Source organism: Terrapene carolina, unplaced genomic scaffold (genome assembly GCF_002925995.2).
Source record: "Terrapene carolina triunguis isolate 2854851 unplaced genomic scaffold, T_m_triunguis-2.0 Scaffold231, whole genome shotgun sequence".
NCBI classification, from domain to species: domain Eukaryota; kingdom Metazoa; phylum Chordata; order Testudines; family Emydidae; genus Terrapene; species Terrapene triunguis.
In genome coordinates this window covers 3,830,951-3,851,596 of record NW_020664582.1, presented here as the reverse complement: position 1 = coordinate 3,851,596, position 20,646 = coordinate 3,830,951, and the positions used below count along the sequence as shown (strand labels likewise).

Sequence of the window (20,646 nt, the reverse complement as noted above, 5' to 3'; positions counted from 1 at the left end):
CCGAGGGTTGTGAGTTCAATCCTTAAGGGGGCCACTTAAGGATCTGGGTCAAAATCTGTACTTGGTCCTGCTAGTGAAGGCAGGGGGCTGGACTCAATGACCTTTCAGGGTCCCTTCCAGTTCTGAGAGAGAGGTATATCTCCATATATTACATTACACTATTTTGTGCTGGGCCATAAAGCCCAGTCTGCAAAACTACTCATTTTGGGGGGGTGGGAGGTAACTGGGTTTTGGTATACTTAGTGTGAATTTCAGGCCCTGTATGTTCATCTTAACAGTGGGTAATGGACAGCAAGGTCCGGAAGGAGCATCCCCCATGTAACTGACCTGCCTTTTCCCTGCTTAGTTGGCGGTCTAAGATAGATGTCTGTGTCATTTTAGAAACACTTGATTTGGTTGGTAAAATTACAGCTATTTCAATTGAACTGCAAATATTTGAGACTTAAGTAGCTTGATTTTTCACCTTGTCACTTTTTTCACCAGATGCTGACCCTGAGGTGACCATGGCAATGCTGCGTTGGATCTACACAGATGAGCTAGAACTGAGAGAAGATGATGTATTCTTGACAGAACTGATGAAATTAGCTAATCGGTTTCAACTACAACTCCTCAGGGAAAGGCAAGTTGCAGTGACTATATTCAAGCTTCTAGAATGTTGTGGCTGGGCCCTAATTAGCAGATTTCCAAGAGCCCGGCTATTTGTGCTAATGTAAATAGCTGTTACGTTGCATCCTATTGTTAGCACATATTAACTCATGGGTTTGAGTTGAAGATGGAAGATACTATTTTAAAACTTATTTGATTTTTAATTCTAGAACAAGAATTTCAGCTCATCATAAGCAGAAAAATCAAGCTTTGTCCTTGCACTGTTGCACAAGCCACTCTCTTGTGTAGTTCACTCTTTAATCCTGTATATCCCACAACTCACCAATTACTCATAAACCCATGCCCCGCTGTGACATGACTAGAAAACCCGAGTGAGTGGTACCTTTGAGTTAGTTTCCTTTCCTGAAACTTTTTTTCTATAACAAAGCAAATCTGTTATAGTATTGACAAGAAATGGCTTTTGAATTACTAGAAATAAAAGCTTCACTCTTCAGCTTTTTTTTCCTCACTGTTCAGTGACTGGTTAAAATGAAAATGCAACCTTATCCGTAGTAGCAATATATCTTTAACATATTGGCTACTTTAAATGCCAAAGTTTGGCCATCCTCTTAATTATAAATCGCTTCAGATTTTTAAAACTAAAACGAATATTGCTAAATGACATGCTTGGGGAGGATGTAGAGTAAGAGGGAGGCAGGGCAAAATGACCACAAGGATTAATGTTGTTCCTCACCCACGCTTCCAAAGGGGGGCGAGATGAAATGACTCTAAAAGTCCGTAAATAAAGCATCCTCTTACTTTAGGCTTCTGTCAGTTATTGCTCAAATGGCCTCTCAATTTCTTCCTTTTTTTTTTTTACCTGCCAGCAGTTGTTGGCAGCATTAAGTAGGGCTCTTAGCATAGTGTGAACACTTGCCTGGAAAACAGATCAGTCTCAATCCACAGGAACAAACTTCCCTGATCTAACTTCCAAGTCATATATCTTGTCAGTTCACAAACTGCTGTTTTGTACCTAGTGATCTTCCATTGCCTTTTTGAGGGGTGCCTTAAGTCTAGCACTTAACCTCATTTTGGCACTTTTTTCTTCATTATGCCTAACAATGTCTAATTTTGGCTTGTAATCCTTTATTGTAGATTTCTTTTTCATAGTACTAAAAAATCCAGTATTCTAACGATTATTATCCAGTGTCTTACTACAGCCTTTAGCAGAAATGCAGGTACTTTCTGGTCTTCTACTGTACTTCTCCATTTTGCTAGTTAAGCTTCCGGTAATTGATGGGAGGCAATGGTATAATTATACAAGTATGCTGATAACCATTAGTGGTGTGTCCAAAATAACTAGATCCCTTGACCATATGAAAGCTACTTTCAGTCTCCTTGACTTGTACAACATGCTATTTTGTAAATTTGTAGGCTTAGCAAAAATGAATGTTCTCATACACCCAAAGAGTGTGACAGGAATGATTGCTCCCCAAGGATGAAAGTCTTCACTTTCCTGTTTTCCACACGCATCTGCATTTTAGAGTACCTTTTACAGTGTTCGTTCATTCTTAAGCATGAAAGCTGAACCAGCTCCACTGGGTGTCAAACTTGGTGATAGGTTTCAGAGTGTTAGTCTGTATCGGCAAAAAGAATGAGTACTTGTGGCACCTTAGAGACTAACAAATTTATTTGAGGGTTTTAGCCCACAAAAACTTGGTGATGTGAGACTGTTGCAACTATTGTCCTTACAGTGGCAAATGTATTTCAGCCTACTTCAGTGGGAAGATTAGGGTGTCTTCCCTTATTTTGGAGGGAACTCTTTAATGTGCTGCTCTCTCCAGAGTGGTGTGAAATACACTATTACAGGAGTCTTTAGGTTGGTCAGTTTTATAAAGCCATTTCTGTTGAAGCTTTTCTAAGGAGGCAGTTGTATAAATAATAAGCACTTGTATAGTATTGGTGAACATGACATTGCTTCACCACTGTTAGCATTCAGATGTTTCTGTATTTGAATGACCAGCTTTTATTGGAAATGGGAATCTGACCTTTCTTTCCTAAAAACTGATCCAAACTCCATTTCTTCATTCTGGCAGGTGTGAAAAAGGAGTCATGTCACTAGTAAACGTCAGGAACTGCATTCGTTTCTATCAGACTGCGGAGGAGCTAAATGCTAGCACTTTATTGAACTACTGTGCTGAAATAATAGCTAGTCATTGGGTAAGTACTGTAATAGAAGGGGCATGGAAAAGAGTAGCCTGCAGGCTGAAACTTTGAAAAGATTTAAACTTTAGATTTAGTGTTGGATTGTATTGATACGTAGCACTTTCAAACTTCAGAATCACATTAAATGCTAATATTGTGTGTTAATGGATCTAAACCCACACTGTTTTAAGACTTGCTTTTCTGTCCCAGAAGAGAGTGCCTGTTCCATCACATCCAGTGCCTTCCTGGAACAGGCATCCTTTGGGGGGGGGGAGAAGGGGAAGAGAGGAGATGGGACCTTCTTCGTGTCTGTTTTTCAACCCAACCTCTTCCCTGAAAGCTTGCCCATTTGTAGAAAGCAACCCAAACCATTCTTTCAATTTTTCATCTTCCTGTCTGTTTCCTTCTGGGATCAAAGTACCAAAACACTGAAACTGATTTAGTAGAAATGGAAATATGGCAAGACGTTAGCTACTGAATCTTGCTGGAAAGCCATTTCAGTTTTCAGCCAAGTTTAATGGGTCCCACTAGTTCAGACAGCTATCAGTATAGCTAATTTTGAACTGTCTGAAGTTTGTCCATCACTGGACTGTGGACAATTTGGGATTCTTGCCTTTACACAAACAAATTTCCCCTCTTAAAATTGCCATCAGAAGTAGTAGCCAAACCATGAAAAGCTACATACTTAGCTTCCAATTCCTTTTCCAGCACAGGAGTAATAGGAAATCTTGCGTTTTTGATATACAAACCTTTTTTTCTCCAAGGGGAGGTTATGAAAGTTTGTCTAACCAAGTGATAAAGGATTGTTCATAACGAAGTCTGTCTTTTCTGTAACAGCAGGCTCCTATGTTATGGATTTATAAGACTTACACTGAAGATTACTGTAACTTCTGGAAATCAGATTTATCAGGATTTTATCTTCTGTCCAAAAATACCATCAATGGTGACTGTATTTTTGGCAGAGGCTCATCTTCACTACCTTAGAGGCTGAAGGCTTTTGTATTTAACCACGCAGTGCAGCTGTTGGTAGCATTTATGGGCTAGAAACAGTAAAGAGGAACTCTTGATACCCTACTATCATCTGAACTTCAGAGTGGCACTTCATTCATCCTAGAACACACCGGGCAGCTCACTATTACTTTGCAAAAGTGAACTGTTCACCTCTGCTTTCAAGTAAATAGACCTCCTCATAAATCCTGAGGACAAGATCCAAACCTCTCCATGAAAACCATCATTCTTCATTGGCCAAATGGACCTGTCTAGAATAGTCCCAGTTACTAGAAAGACCCTTCTGGTATTTCAGTATTTAGATTTCAGGGAATACATTTTCTCCAAATATTAAATAAATATAGCTCCTTTTCTGTATCTTCTTTAAAACACTCCTTGCTTCTACAATTGTGGGAGTTGATGGGAAGTGTCAAGTATCAAGTTGTGTTATACTAGATAGGTGTGCAAAGACTGTTTTAAGCAGTCCAACTTTTTGGAGGACGGTCTCTAGTAACAACTATGGAACTCTTACTAGTTCAATCTGTAATATCTTTGTCCTTTTTTATGAAGTGCCCTTTATCTCTCCTCAGGAGGAGGATGTAAAAATGCATTTTTGGGGTGCCTTTTGTAAATATGGGAATTTAAGCAACTTCTATTAGAACTAATAGTTGAAATTTTAAAGTAGGTAGATGTAAAATGAGAATATTCACAACTATCTCTTCCCAGACTTGTTGGATTACCACTGGATGGCAGAAATCTGCTAGGACAGTTCCTGTGGGCTCTTTGTACATGTCACACACCTCTCCAAAGCAGAGCCAAATGGAGCCTTTGAATCCATTATCTTCAGTGTTCCATACTGCAACATTACTTCGCTGAAGGGCAAACAACCAAAACTCCATTTAATCTGAACAAAAAGTACAAGTATCTATATGGAAACAAGCCAATTTCACTTTGATTTCTTCTTGTTACTCACAGGATGACTTGCGGAAAGAAGACTTCAGCAGTATGAGTGCTCAGCTGTTGTATAAAATGTTCAAATCCAAGACTGAATATCCTTTACATAAAGCTATTAAAGTGGAGAGAGAAGATGTTGTTTTCCTGTATCTTATTGAAATGGATTCACAGGTATGATGAGCTTTACTGTATCTGTTTGAAATGGAGTGAACTAGACACATTTTTCTTTACTTTGATGCTAGGTATGTGCTTGGGCACTTTAACAGTCAATTTGACTTACTCAGGCTGACAAATGTAGGGCTGGAGAGTGACATACTGTGAAGGAAATCATAGAAGTTAAAGAAAAAACATTGAGACTTTGTTTAGAAAGCACATAATGTTTAGCTACCTATCTCAAAATGTACTGAATTCACTAGTTAATGTTTGCAAAGTGCTGTATAAAAATACCATGTATTAATAGGAATGAGGATGGAGTATGGCTTGTCTGGTATGATGATTCAAGCATTTCAGCTACAGTTGTTGAAATTACATTCATGGATAAAACGAGTAGCTTTAATATCCTTTACACAGTAATATAACTTGTATTTTTCTTGCCATTAGGACTATGGTGGTAATGTCACTTTTTTAGTTAATATGGTTAAATGCTTAGTTCCTTTCTATTGTGTATATTTGCCACTTTCTTTGAAACAACTACATCTGAAGAAATAACATACTGCTAAGTCTCTTTTGAAGTCACAAAAAACATTAGTTTCCTTATCTGATTCAGATTCAATATAAATGTATGACTTGAGAGCTGTTGAAAATCTATTTCAGTATCTCCACTTACACAACTCTGACAGTAGAGAATCCCTGATGGACAGATTCTGCCTTCTCATAAACATTGAAGACCAAATTTCCCAACTAATTAATTGTTTCAAAACAAACTTCAGGATCAGCTTTCCAATTAGAGAACTTGCTCTCGGATGTACTTTAATTCAGTCTCAAGATATAGTCCCTTTGTTTACTCTGTGTATGTAAGACAAGTCTCTAAAGAGATTTAATTAGCTATAGTACTAGCATTGAAACTTTCCCTTAACAGTAGGTCATAGTTAACCAATATAAAACTTAAAGTTGCATATTGGTTGAGTGCTCCCTTGCATATATTTAATGTCAGCCCACTAAATTGTGGTGGGTTTTTTTTGTTTTGTTTTGTTTGTTTTTTGATAGCTGCCTGGGAAACTCAATGAACTGGATCACAATGGAGACCTTGCTTTAGATTTAGCCCTCTCTCGAAGATTGGAAAGTATTGCAACAACATTGGTCAATTACAAAGCTGATGTGGATATGGTGGACAACAAAGGCTGGAGTCTGTTACACAAAGCCATCCAAAGAGGTAAGGATATTGAATACAAAAGTTACCATTACAAGATAGGATAACTTGCTTTTGCAACTTTTATCCAGTAGGAAGTATATCCTAATTGAGACTGGTTTTTATGCATCTCTTCATATCTTCTGCCAATGACTCAATTTTAGTTTCAAACATTCCTTCACAAAAGGAGACTGTTGAAGCCCCAGGTTTAGGTTTATATAAATATATTAACATGAATAGAAATGACGGCGTTAAGCTTCATGAAAAGGATTCTTTTTGGAAGTAAATGCTAGCTTGCTGGGTTGGCAACTGAAATGAAACTGCTAGTTTCTCTCATGAACTACGTCAGTGTTGTCCTAGTCCAAGGTGAATAAAATTTGGGGGGGGGGGGGAAGAATTCAGAACATGGATGTTTAAATCCTAGTTCCATTTAATGGAGGAGTGATACTCCGTGCCTAATAAGTCGTTTAGACTGGCTAAAATCTCAGTAGCTCATACAGATATCTAGGAGATGGTGAGCAGAGAGAATTTCTCTTCCCTCTTTTTTTCCTTCAGGGTTGCAAGGAGTGTAGTAGCTATTTGTACAGTAGTGAGTTAGTTAATAGGGAGAGTAGTTTCTCACCCTTCCTGCAGACAGTAGTCCTCCCTATCAGCTGGTTGGAGGAGGACCCTAGTCTTTCATGACAGTCAATAGTAGGTAGATGTCTGTGTAGGTGACTGACTTTTTTTTCTCCAAGTTCCAGTGGGCAATAAAACCTCATTGGTACTTAAGTCAGTGACTGTACTTGGAAACTCTTGAGCTGCTATCAACACAAGAGAAGGAAAGCAGATACATGTGAGGATTCACAGAACCCAATAGGAAATGGTTGCCATGGCAGTAATGCTCAGGAGGCTTAAGAACTGAGAAACACCTTCTTGGCTTACATCTTTCTCTGACCAGATAGGGCTGCATGAGTCTCTGGTATAAACCCTAGTGGCCTCATTGTATGTTACTTAGCCTTTTGTTGTAGGCACTTATTTCTTTGCTCTGACCGGCTGCAGTAAAATGCTGCTGTTGCTGCTTGTGTGCACAGTTGGTGAACAATAAATTAATGCTTCTCACAGGGACGTTTGTCAGTATTCATACAAACAGCTTATTTACATCTGAAGTAGTTTAGGAGCTCAAAAGGCCAAGCAAACTTCCTTCATTAGCCTTAGGTTAATTGCAGGTAGTCACACTAACTCTACCAGTAAAGTACAGGGTAGGGGGCGGGCATGACCCTAGGAAATACTAAGCATGCAAGTGCAAGGGAGCTGATTACACTCGACTCCCACTGCCAAAGCTAAGCCTTCTAGGAACTGGCTTTACATTTGTGAAGGTTGCATTTAATAAAACCATAGAAACCTTGCAGAAGGGCAACCCTCAAGGGCTTCTCCACTGTCAAACGTCTTAATTTAGCCTTTAAACATGATTACTTAAGTTGTATTTTCTTGTCAGTTACTTTGAAATTGATCTTTCAAATCTTTCAGGTAACTACATCCTGGTACTTGAAGATGCAATCAAGTAGTTTACTGTTTGACATCTCCGTTGTATTCTGGGGGAACAGACTGTAGAGTCAAACCAATGATCTGACTTTACAGTACTTCCAGGATCAGCCCAATTTCTCCTGACTGAGGGAAGTTCTTCAGATTCCTGAAAAATTACACTTTTAATGGGACTCTTTAACTCGAGAGAGAGCATACAAAGCTGCATGCTGATAATGTATGATTCACTGCCATATCAAAACTGTTACCTGTGAACTGGGAGGCCTTTAAAAAATTTTTTCCTCTGCATTCTCCAAGGTTGCACTTCCATAAGTTATTGGTCTTTGGAAGTACAGTACATTCTTGTACTTAACCAGGCATGGCCGGGGAAGGAAGGATGGCTTTAAGGCACTGGACTGGGACCTAGCATTTATGGGTCAATTCCCAGGTCTCCCACAAATAGTCTCTGATTTGTAGAAAGTTGCTTCATCTCGCTGTAAAATGGGGAGAATACGACTCTTCTCTGGCTTGTCTGGGTAGACTTTAGAGCCTTTGAGGGGCAGGAAATGTCTCTTAAAATGTTGATGTACAATACCTACCATGATAGGGCCCTGATTTCTGTAGGCACTACAGTGCAATGTAAATATCTTTAAATAAATAACTAGAGCAATGGCGTAAGCTGGTTCCACATACCCAGACCCTCTTGTTTAGTAACATGATGGTTGCGACCCCTGACATCTGTTGATGTCACCCAGGCTGATAGCTTCTGAACTAGAGGGAAGTTTGAACCAAAATTACCTATAGGTATAGCCTCTGTCATACAGACTTACACTCTGAAAAGCTTAAGAATAGTTAGAATGAGACTTTCCTACTACTTTATATAACCAGCTTTAACTTGTGTAAACAAGCTCCTATCTGTTGCTATTGTCCTATGACTCCATAAAGGCTCTAGTCCCATAGCAGGACAACCGGGAGAACCTTTTCTCTAACTGAAAAGCAACAGTTTTGGCATAGGGACTAAGGAACTCACTCTGGTATGCTTTAAAACATTTTGGCCAAGTACTTCCATTCTAGCTCAAACAGAGTTAAGTAAACCTTTTAAATAGCAAATACTGACTTTCTAAGGAAGCCCGTTAATAAGGGGGAAATGTATCTTTTGGAGGGGCCAGCCTGACATAAGCTTTATGGTGTACATTGCAGCTGTTGGCTTCTAGCAGGGAGGAACTTAATATCAAGCAACACTTGTATAAGAATACATTTCATGATGCCTATGGAACTAATGTGGATGGCAGGCAATCTACTGAAAATAGCTTATGTAGAGCATATAATGAATCTTAAAATCAGATGTGTAATCTCTTCCTTTTGCACATCCCTAAAGGAGACAAGTTTTCTGCCAATTTTCTCATTAAAAATGGTGCCCGTGTGAATGCTGCTACACTGGGAGACCAGGAGACTCCTCTACACCTTGTTGCATCGTACAGCCCCAAGAAGCACTTGCCAGATGTGATGTCAGAGATGGCACAGATTGCAGAGTCCCTCTTACAGGCTGGAGCCAATCCAAACATGCAAGACTGCAAAGGAAGGTGAATATATTGGTAGCAGTGTCTAGCTTTGGTAACCACTTCTATCTAATCAGTGTGCTGCAACTTATTCAGAAGCCTCTGTACTGTCATGGGAATAGACAAAGATGTCTCAAACCAAAAAAATCAAGCTAGATTATTTCAATGGGAGCCCTGCAAATACCTTCATTTTAACTTGTAGACAGTGGTATTTTAGTAAGTGGCATTCTTCTGTCGGGCATTACTGAACTGAAGGCAATGCCTTGGAAATGAGGGGGAGGGAACCGGCTGGTGAAATACATGGAGAACAATTGTACGCTTTATTGATCAGCAATATATAGTTAAGCAATGGAAATAAGAGGTGAGACAACACAGCAAACAGTTGTCACACAAAGTTTTGGAATCCCCTGGATAGCAAGCTAAGATGACACAGTTTTTGCTAGATACTCTAGGCACAGCCACACTTTTGAGTCCCATATACAAAAACACTTTGAAGCTCTCATTGTATCACTGTTTCTTGGTAGAGTAACAAATGTCATATCGAAGAACAGTAGTAGGCTGTGGAATGTGCAAGACTGCTAGATCTGAGTGATCTACCATTGGGAGAAGTTAAATCTTTAGGGTGCTGCCTAAGATTTACATAGACCTAAACTGCTTGGGTCTTCACCAATCCAAGCAGGCTTCTGGTGTCCCTCTTTTCTGTTGAGACCGATTTGTACTTGGCCTTTGCTCCTCCACCACCTGCCCACTGACTTTCAAAGTCTGACCTGAGTCTCAACTTGTATGGGAATGTGAAATGAAATCTCGATGTCAGAAAAATGTCTTTCACCAGCTTGCAACTACTTCCTAATTGTAATTGACTCTCTCTGCAGGACCCCATTACATGCATCAATTGTTGTTAGGAATGATCCTGTATTCAGTCAGCTTCTCCAGCGCAAACAGTAAGTCTCTGTGTTGTTTTTTTTTTTTTTTTTTTTTTTTTTTTTTATTTGAATAGGGTATTCCAAACCACATCATACAGTGGAGAGGAATGTATAGCTGTAAGCTAGTTCTTTTGTTAAACAATAATCTTAGCCACTCAGCATTCCTCAGCTACTAGATTCTGTGGATGCAACATCGTGCAAGTCTGCATGAGGTAGTGTCCTATGTCACCTTGGTTCTATTTCTAGCTTTGCTGCTGGGTGACCTTGGGCAAGTCACTTCACCTTTTCTGTGCCTCCATTTTTCCCTGCTGTAAAAATGGGGATATTGTTACTGACCTCCTTTTTGGAAAGCATTATGGAGGTCTACTGATGAAAAGAGCTATGTAAGAGCTAGCTATTACATAGTTTCAAATGAAAACTTGTATTGCTGAGGAAGCTGGTCTTCTGGCTTGGTATAGATGAAGCAAAAGAGCCCTCTCTCTCTCTCTCTCTCTCTCTCTCTCTCTCTCTCTCTCTCTCTCTCTCTCTCTCTCTCTCTCTCTCCCCCCCCCCCTCCCTCCCTCTTCCCCCCCCCCCCACCCCCCCATGCTATCTTAGTTTGCAAGGAAGTGAAGTGCACAGCAATGTCTTTGGGGGTAGGTAAAATAAAGCAGTACTACTCTGAACTAGAATTGCAAAATGGATGAGCAATTATCAGGCTCTGAAATCCTTCTTAGGCCCAATTCAACTCCACGGGGAGTGACTCCCATTAACCTCCTTGGGAGATGAATAAGGCACTTCAGATGCCTTAGGGAGAGCAATCCCTTTGTGCATGTGCTAGGTAAAATGTGTACGTACATGTGTATAGAATCTACAACTGAGAGTCTTTAGTGCTATATCTCCAACCGAAACCTGCCTCTTTTTTAAGTGACTATCTCAGAGTGGTCATAAGACAGGCTTCACTACAGCCTCAGAATTTTCTTCCCTTGTGGGTTTAACTTCACCATTGGGTTTAAAGGCCTATAAATACAGATCTAAGGAATAGTGGTCTTAGTAAGACCTTAGTAGTTGTGTTTATAGAACTATGTAATGGTGATTCTTTTTAATGGAGTCTTGCTTATCAGATTAGTGGAAGGTGTTCCTTGGTACAGGGTTTTTTAAGAGGCACAAATAAGGGGCTATCTAAAAATCTAACTTTTTATTTGTTAGATTAGACTTAGAATTGAAGGATCATGAGGGAAGCACAGCTCTGTGGCTTGCAGTTCAGTATATCAAAGTGTCTTCTGACCTGTCCATAAACCCTTTCGACGATGTCCCTGTTGTAAATGGAACCTCCTTTGATGACAATAGCTTTGCAGCAAGACTAATCCAGCGAGGCAGCAATACAGATGCACCTGACACAGTAACAGGTAAAACAGAGGTTTGTATTCATATTTAGGCAAAAGGTTTGCATGACAAGGTCACAAATGCAGAAATTGGCATAAAAGTTCCATTTAATAAGAACATAAGAATGACCCCACTGGGTCAGACCAAAGGTCCATCCTGTCTTCCGACAGTGGCTAGTGCCAGGTGCCCCAGAGGGAATGAACAGAACGGGTGATCATCAAGTGATTCATCCTGTTGCTCATTCCCAGTTTCTGGCAAACCAGAGGCTAGGGACACCATTCCTGGCTAATAGCCATTGATGGACCTAGCCTCCATGAATTTGTCATCTTGCTTCAAAGTAAGGTGGGTGATGGTTTTTGGTTTTGGTTTTGTTTTGTTCTACAGAGGTCTGAACTGCCACTGGCCCTATTTTTGTTACCTTAATAGGATAGAATTGGTCCAAAATCACTGTGCCTTCCAAGTCTATCCTCTAATGACTCTGAACCTTATTATATATTGTCTAGCACTCTGACTCATAGCTGCACATGTAAGCTGAAATAACTCAAAACATAAATGGCTAAATGAACTCCTTTCAAAATTTTATGTATACTCTCCCTGATGAGAATTACAGATGCTGTCACGGGGGGTGGGGGAGGCTTATAGAATGGGTGGAAAATCCTGAGACTTTCTGTGAAGTCAGGAATATTCCATGCTGTTCAAGTCCTGGAGTTGTCCTCCCTTCCTTTCCAAAATGTGTGGCTTATTCTGTGGTGACAGCTTGGAAACAGAAATGTAATGTTGAAGGGGCTGATCAGACATGCCTATCATTCAATAAGCAGCATCTCTGCTACTGATCTTTCGAGTTCTAAATCTCTTGGGGGAAGCATACTAGATGTTTCAAATTATAACTTTAAATCAGTGGATAGTACTTTAACTCTGCATGCATTTTCATATTACCTTTTAGGAAATTGCTTATTGCAGAGAGCAGCTGGAGCAGGAAATGAGGCAGCTGCTCTCTTCCTGGCAACCCATGGGGCAAAAGTGAACCATAGAAACAAATGGGTAAGAAGTTAGGGTTGTTTTATATTGCAATAAACAGAATCCAGGTGTAACTAACCCCACCAAACGCTTTTTCCCCCCCGCCCATTGATGAAAATCTCTAATGCTAGAGTGGTGATGACCATATTATGGTGAACAGACAATTGTACTCTGTTCCCGTGGCATTACATCCTGCAGTGATGTGTTAACACTTCTCTCCCAATGATGCCTGTCATCAGTCCATGTTTAGAAATGCTGATGCTGAAATTCAGTTAAAAATAGGCTAGTTGAGCATGGTGTTTACTAGTACACAATAAACAAAAACAGTCTTGGAGGCTGCTATACACCACTCTAATTGGGGGGGGCTTCCTGTTTTTAGCTGTTTTCGGAACACCTAAACTTTTAATTTCTGTTAAAGGGAGAAACTCCATTGCATACATCTTGTCGGCATGGCCTATCAAACCTTACAGCAGAGCTTCTGCAACAAGGAGCCAATCCTAATATCCAGACTGAAGAAGCAGTGCCTAGTCAGAAGGATGCATCCTCACCACCTGCATCAGAGAATGTGTATCTGCAAACTCCCCTTCATATGGCTATAGCATATAACCACCCTGATGTGGTATCAGTCATACTGGAGCAAAAAGGTAGGCTTTTGTTCAAGCTGTATCACTACTACTGGATGGTGTGATTACACAACTTTCATACCATGGCAAGCTATGTATTGTATGAGTCTTATCTGTCTCCCTGTAGGCTGAGTTAAATTTAGCTTTACTGTTTTCCAAGAGTAACTTCTCAGTTGCTTGTTTAGCACAAGCTGAGACTCTGGAACATTTTCTAGTTCTGCATTCTTCCATAATTTAATCTACTCCCCTGATGTGTAAAGGCAGTGCCAGTATAGATCTGTAGTCTTGGAGGCTGGACTTAGAATGGGGGAGGCGCAAGACACCCACACAAATACTAACTCCTTCAGTTTCTTTCTAGCCCTGTGTTTCGGACTGACAATAGAAAATTGTAAACTCTTGTCACGAAGGAAAAAATATTCAGTTCAGGTGGATGGCAGGACTCAAGCCTGGGATCTTTGTAACCACTTATCATGTATTTGCTGCAATTAGACATCTAGACATAAGGACAGTGGATGGATATTTCTGCTCTTCCTTGGGAGGCAGGACTTGATTAAAATCCTGGAAAGTTATTGACATCATAGTGTGTGTGTGTGTGTGTGTGAATATAAAAAAATAAATATATGAATAAATAATATAATTTTTTTTTAACATTATGGGTGAAGGCTGTCTAGCGTTGAGCAGTGCCAACAAACTTCCCTTAAACATCCTAAGAGCTACGTAACGTGGGGAAAATTTTTGTAACGCTTCCAAAAAGTGACATGGTCATTTGGGTCAATTGAAATCCAAGTATAACAAACAGGTTTTGAGATCACAGTTTCAAGCTAACATTGATGGTTAGAAATACAGGAACACTTGTTTAACATTTGGTTAAAATTCTATGGCATTGTCTTTCAGCTAATGCCCTTCATGCTACCAACAACTTGCAAATCATTCCTGACTTCAGTCTCAAGGACTCCAGAGACCAGACCGTATTGGGACTAGCATTATGGACCGGTAAGGGTTTATAAATTCTTAGTCTGTGTAGGGAAAATAGTTGTGAAAGACTTATTGTGAATCCTACACACAAGTCAGGAGGGAAACAATATTGACCCTTTTTTTTTCTGTTTATGGAACTACTGTATAGTTAAGGCCCTTTGTGTTTTTGTTTAAAATTAAAAGTGGGTAAAAAAGGTTCAAAACATTTCAGTTCCCTGAGTAAATATCAGGGTTAACATTGGGACAAAAAGACAGAAAAAACTAATAGAGAACCAAGTGCTGAAAGTAAAAGCAGTTTAGTGCCTCGGTTTAATTCTTGAACTGATCATTAACAGTATGTGTACACGTGCATGGATACCTTGCACTACACTGCCTTTTATTTGACAGCCTTGCATTTACACTTACGCTAACCTAATTTATTAAGGGGAATAAACCTATTGGGTTTTCTTAAAATAATAAGTATGGTCATTTACTTGAGGGGCCCAAAATTTGGGTGAAAAATCAGTAACATTACTGTCCAACTCAGGCTTCAGAGACTTAAAGTGTGTCCTTCAGGTTTTTTAGAAACCTTGTTAAACTAGAGGAAATAAAATCTTAATTAATCAGGGGGACTAATGGAAATTCACTGTAGTTCCATGGTGCAAAGTTCAGAGAACACTTAGGGTTAAGTGTGTGGTGGGTGTGTGTGGTTTTTTTTTTTTTTTTTTTTTATTAGCCACTTTTTAAAGCCTTGTATCTACTTTGTGACAGATTTGTCTTTTGGATTGCTTCATACACTGAGAGTAATGAGCCAGCAGATGGAAAGACTATAGTGTTCTACATGTAAAAGGAAAAATTACCGTTTCCTCAATCTAGGGGTGGGGATATGTTCCCTTCCCTATTTCTCCAAAGTTACTTTCCACTTAAATGAATCAGACAAGTCATAACTCCTTGCTCTGACACGTGTATCTAGCCATCACTTAGTTTGTGTGGCCTCCGTGTACTGTAGGATCACTTTCTGGCTGTGTAAGTGAGATCTGAACTTCATGAAAGACAAGCCAGTATGCTTAATTTTCCTTGCAGTCAGACATTTTGGTACACAGCTACTTGAGATCCATGTAATAGCTGGGATATTTATGCATTATTGTGTCCTATTTTGGATCAGTTTAATTATCTTAAAAACAAAAGGGTGATCAAATCTGTTATGGCTATGTATCTTTATTCTAGCTTGGCATTTTTAAGTGCAGTTCTGGAACTATGGCAGTACAATAGGTTAGGCACCTAAATACTATAGTGATGGACACTTAGGATTCTATGAGTGCCAAAGACAAAATGTCAGTGAGAGGTAAAGCTGGTGCACTAACCTGTTTTTTAGCCAAATTCAAATCCTGTCTTCAGTTAGAGGGGGGGAAAAACAGTGGTCTCATTCTAGCTACATTTTTATGCACAACACAAATCCATTACAGTTCAGCAGTTGTCACCCTCTGATCAGGAGAGGCCTACCGTTAGACTAGCCATGGTGATGAAGGTCAAGCTAAAGAAGTATTGTCGGAGCTATGCTGGAAGCCACTGGGCTATGCCTGGCTCCAAGTGTTCCAATCTTCATGAATACTAAATCCACTTTCCATTGAAGACTGACAAACAACCTTAAACAGGGGCATTAGCAGTGTGGCTGGTGGAAAAATTAACCACCTCACCTACTTGTGAAGATAATTGTACTAATGTTGAAATTAGCTAGTGATGGTTTACAGGTAGAGACTGAGAGTTTTACCTATTGATTTATATCAAAATATATTTAAAGATCGTTACTTCAATTTGAAGCAACTTGAAAGTTTCAGGTTAATTTTTTCAATATATTAAAAATGGAAAGGCTTTGATAGTAATGTCTTCATGAATAAAACTTTAGAGGATCCTTATTGTAACTCGGTTTCTGTAGGGATAAATATTAACAAGTTGTCACTTTCCAGGCATGCACACCATAGCAGCTCAGCTACTTGGGTCTGGTGCATCCATCAATGACACCATGTCAGATGGACAGACTCTATTACATATGGCAATACAGAGACAGGATAGCAAGAGTGCTCTCTTCTTGCTGGAACATCAAGCAGATATAAATGTCAGGTAAGTGTGTGGTTGTTTTTGTGTGTGGTGGTGTGTGTATCTGTTGCTGTAGCTCTGAATTGGAAGAATACATAGGAAAAGTGGTTGACTTAACTGCCTCTAAATGAACAGCTCAAGTAAAAAGTGCCTAATTCTTGATCTCAAATCAAAGATATTGGGAGCTATATAACTTGTCCCAAAATTAGTTTTTAATTCTGGTTGATGGACCACCTACAAAGTTGGTAACACACATACTACCTTCTATCCATGTCAGATTTCCAACGGATAGCAAAGGGAGGCTTGTCCAAAGATCAAAGGTTAGAACATGGCCCTAGTGTTAACTCAACTTATTAGTTACTATTGGTGTTTGTATTCTGAATCACTCAGCGTAGTGGTATGGGGCGGGAGTGACATGAAATTCTTTCAATGCTAGATCTGCTCTTTTGAAACTTGTTTTTTTTTATAGGTGCCCAGGTCTAGTAACTTTACAAAATCATGTGCATCCTTAAATCTGAGAATCCAATTTTCAGCAATAGGTTTCAAAATTCTCACCCCAGTAAGAGAATGGAAGCACCTCGGGTCTTTAGAGCTGTTAATGTCTGCAGACTCAGGAAGATAGCTTAGCATTGGCTTACACTTGATTCATCCTTGGAAGGCATTCTTCCAAATATTATGGCTAGAAACGTAAAATTAAATGTAATAACCCCTCATTGGTGGGAGCCAGTCAATAGGCTGAGTGACACCGTTGGACTAATGCCAAACCTCCCTGTCATAGTCCAGTGCCTCTAGTTCACCTTTGCTCTGAAGTAGTGGTTCATTATGGATGATTTCATGCTCCTCCCTGGCAGTAACTGCCCTAAAAAGCCATCTTTGGTTTCAACAGATGTTACCTAATTGTACCAGAAACAGACATGCTGAACCACATCTTAATGCTGTCCATTAATACAGCAGCTTTAACATTATGGCAGTGATAACTGTTGGAGGAAAATAGTGAAAAGACACACTAAGCTTGTGGCTAGTGACTAAATGTGTTGACGTGCCCTTCCAACATGTCTTAAACTAGACACTCTTTTTCTAACCAAGGAGTTTAAAACCCAAGTATATGAATCAAGAGCTGATACTGATTGGTCTGCCAATAAATCACTGCAACAGAAGGTCTCTGTTTTTAATGAGGTGACAACAATAGACCTTATACAGCAACTGTACATATTACAGAACTCAGGATGGAGAGACTGCCCTTCAGCTAGCTATAAAAAACCAGCTTCCGCTTGTGGTTGATGCTATTTGTACCAGAGGGGCGGACATGTCTGTGCCAGATGAGAAAGGGAATCCTCCACTATGGCTTGCCCTGGAAAATAATTTGGAAGATATTGCATCGACTCTGGTAAGACTAGCATTTTCACTGTACCCTTAAATTTTTTACAGTGTTTGTCAGATTATGTGGTTCACTAGTAATCAAATGCTATTGAGAAGCCAAATTAATTTCTAGTACGCTTATGATGTAGGCATCAATAGCAACATGGGCTTCTGTAGCATTGTCAAATCTAGTACCAGTCTACCATATCCAAAGTGGGCTTTTAAACTTTTTTGGAAGACTTCTTTAAACTCTTGTGGTTTTTTTTCTAGTCAAAACTTAAATGCTCCCTGCCAGCACACACTTCCCAGTGCAGTTCTTAAACTTTCATGACTCTTGAATCTATATCATCCTTTACCCTCCGTAGGTGTTTTTTTTTTTTTAGGTTCCTTGAGAACTTGTTGGAAAATGTCAAGAACCAACAAAAATATAGTATTGCAGCAGGAATTAAGTATTTGCTGGACTACATGCTCATCTTTCTGTATGGGATCTAGTCTGTAAAGGTACACTAAAGCTTATATGTACCCTCATGTAACTCTTACTGCTGAGTTTGGTGTTTTTATAAAGCTTACAGGCTTCAACTTGATTTTTTTCAGACAAGATCTCATGCAGCCATTAGGTGATCCAGCAATGCTCTTACTACTATTGGGTCCTCTTTGTTGGAGACATGAGGGTATTTCAGTGGTTACTTCCGCAAGGGACCTGTAAATAGAAAGGGGGGGGGGGGCGAAACTGTAGTAACTCTAAATCAGAGGTTTTTTTAAAAAAGCTGACAAGTTGAGAAATTTTGGCTTCATAACTGTTCTCCATAAGGATGCTTCTTTTTAAGCCTAGGATTTTTGTGTGGGACCAATACATACTATATTAAGATGGGAAGACTAACTTTCAAATAAGTAAATACTTGGCTATTAACGTAGAGAATGACCTAAACATAAGGCATATGATGAAATGGCAGTGAGTATTAGTTAATATATCTGTAGTATAGCACTACTAAAATCCAATGCAGCTTATCTGGAAGGATCTAAAAGCTTGTTCTAAGGGTTCCAGCATGTGAAGGTAAAATGTATAACCATAAATATATGGGTCAAAACTGGAAAGGTAAAATTTTCAAAACTTTGATGTAAGTGGTCTGACCATCAAAGGTATTGACACCTCCAACTCATTAGCTTCCCTTAAAGTTGGGGGTGCTCACTCTATTGGGAAAGTAAAGTCACTTTTTAGGTCCCTACATTTGAAAATTTAAACTGTACTCCTTTTTAAAATTTTCTATCCGCCTCCTTCAGATTATGGGAGATGTGACTTTCTGAAATTTAAGCATTGATTCTTGTGTTCATGGTTGCATAGCAGAGCAAGATTCCAAGTACATATTTATCTAAAATGCATGGTAAAATAGTATTTACTTGGTCACTGAAATTTAATTAGTCCTGTTTTTTATTTTCTTGGGGGAAAACAGTGCCCTAAGTGTGCATGGAATTTGAGGCTATATTAGGAATATTCGACTGCAGCTTTGTTAGAATTATTTCTGTAAGTCAATTTGTTACTCTGATTACTGACCCAATAATATGATGGGGAACTTTGGACCAGTTTTTATGCCAGTCTTGTTGCTGGCTGTGTGTGAAGTTAGGTAAATGTTCTGTGAGGTTTTTGTGCAGCCAGTTGTTAAATAGCAATGTCTCCAAGTTGTCTCAATTGCCATAACTATTCTTTAGACACCTTTGTAGTTGCATAACTTGATCACTTTTGCTACAGATACTACTTAGCAAGCAGCTCACTTGTAATAAATCATAATAGCCATTTAATTTAAAAATTACCTCACACGTCAAACTCCAACTTGAAGCAATATTTATAGCCAAAGTTATTAACCCCTTAACAAAAGGAAGTGCAACTACATTATTCATAGCAAGGCTACATTATTGCAGTGAGCTTACTTTAATTTTAGCTTAGGTATGTTCCTGTGGTGTTAAAAAGGCTTTCTTGCTTCTTAGTGAAAGCTTATGAACAGTTAATATATCTCAAAATACCTCGGAGAGAACTGGCTGGCCAGCTTCCCCCCGTCTTTTATTTTTTTAAGCTCCTTTGAAACTCTGGCTTCAAGGTGTTTTTTTTTTTTCTGTTCCAGAAAATTTCCAGAACATCTTGTTGGCAAACAAATGGGGTTTGATATAGCAATTTAAGTTCAGACAGTTGTAGATTACTTTACTTTCTACATGCATGAAAGAGTTGGGGCAGGGTGATGTCTTAATTCTGTAAAGAATGAGGGTCCTCTGGCAACGTCCTATTTATAATTCTGAACGATTTTTAATTGAATTAATTATTCCATTCTTGCCTAGAAGAATGCAACTTACATTTGGTTCCTCGTCCTGCTCTAGGTCCCTTTTCATTAAGCATGGCTAAAGTTTGATGTACAATGGATTTTCCCCTGTGAACAGGGTTATAGGAAGTGGTATTGGATGTACTGGTTCTCCCACTTACTGCTGTGTGTGGTGAGAGTTACCATGGATCTGATGAGCTGGAGCTACAAACCACCTTGCACTTACTGAATGAATGACCAATCTGGTTCCAAACACATTTGGAACTTGTTCCCCTTATTGCAATCTCATAAAAATATTTCACAGGACTAGAGACTAATCTACCTTTTCACAAGGGGAATATATTACAAAAGCCAAGAACTACTGAAGGAATAAAAAGAAATAAAAAAAAAACCCCTAAATTGCAGTGTTACCATCATGGTGGAAGGGAGGTGTTTCATTGCTGCTCTTTTAAAAATAAAAAATAGCCAAGTGGATGTATAACTGAGATGCAGGCATCTTAGCTAATTGTGCTTCATTCTTAATTCAGGTAAGACATGGCTGTGATGCAACTTGCTGGGGTCCAGGACCAGGTGGATGCTTACAGACACTTCTGCACAGATCTATTGATGAAAACAGTGAACAAATAGCATGCTTCCTTATTCGCAGGTCAGATATGAGTCTGTTTTACAAACAGCCATGTTGGTCCCGGGATTTTAGACCAAGTGGGTGAGGCAGTATCTTTTATTGGACCAACTTCTGTTGGTGAGACGAGACAAGTTTTTGAGCTACCCAGAGTTCTTCAGGTTGGTGTAGCTCAGAAGTGTCTGTCTCTCTCTCTTTCTCTCCCACCCCCCCAACAGAAGTTAATCCAATAAAAG

At 39.3% G+C, this 20,646-nt stretch overlaps 1 protein-coding gene across 1 annotated transcript in view; it reads left to right on the top strand.

The window, feature by feature from the left end:
* The first annotated feature begins 284 nt into the window (after nucleotides 1-284).
* The window catches only part of ANKFY1 (ankyrin repeat and FYVE domain containing 1), a 34,851-nt gene continuing 14,489 nt past the window's right edge, over nucleotides 285-20,646 (top strand). The window contains 15 exon segments of the mRNA XM_029912524.1: nucleotides 285-318; nucleotides 484-619; nucleotides 2,682-2,805; nucleotides 4,753-4,902; nucleotides 5,938-6,103; nucleotides 8,961-9,165; nucleotides 10,014-10,082; nucleotides 11,253-11,452; nucleotides 12,373-12,470; nucleotides 12,865-13,090; nucleotides 13,964-14,062; nucleotides 15,991-16,144; nucleotides 17,339-17,507; nucleotides 20,316-20,447; nucleotides 20,449-20,530. Of these exon segments, the coding sequence (XP_029768384.1) occupies nucleotides 285-318; nucleotides 484-619; nucleotides 2,682-2,805; nucleotides 4,753-4,902; nucleotides 5,938-6,103; nucleotides 8,961-9,165; nucleotides 10,014-10,082; nucleotides 11,253-11,452; nucleotides 12,373-12,470; nucleotides 12,865-13,090; nucleotides 13,964-14,062; nucleotides 15,991-16,144; nucleotides 17,339-17,507; nucleotides 20,316-20,447; nucleotides 20,449-20,530 (2,044 nt within the window).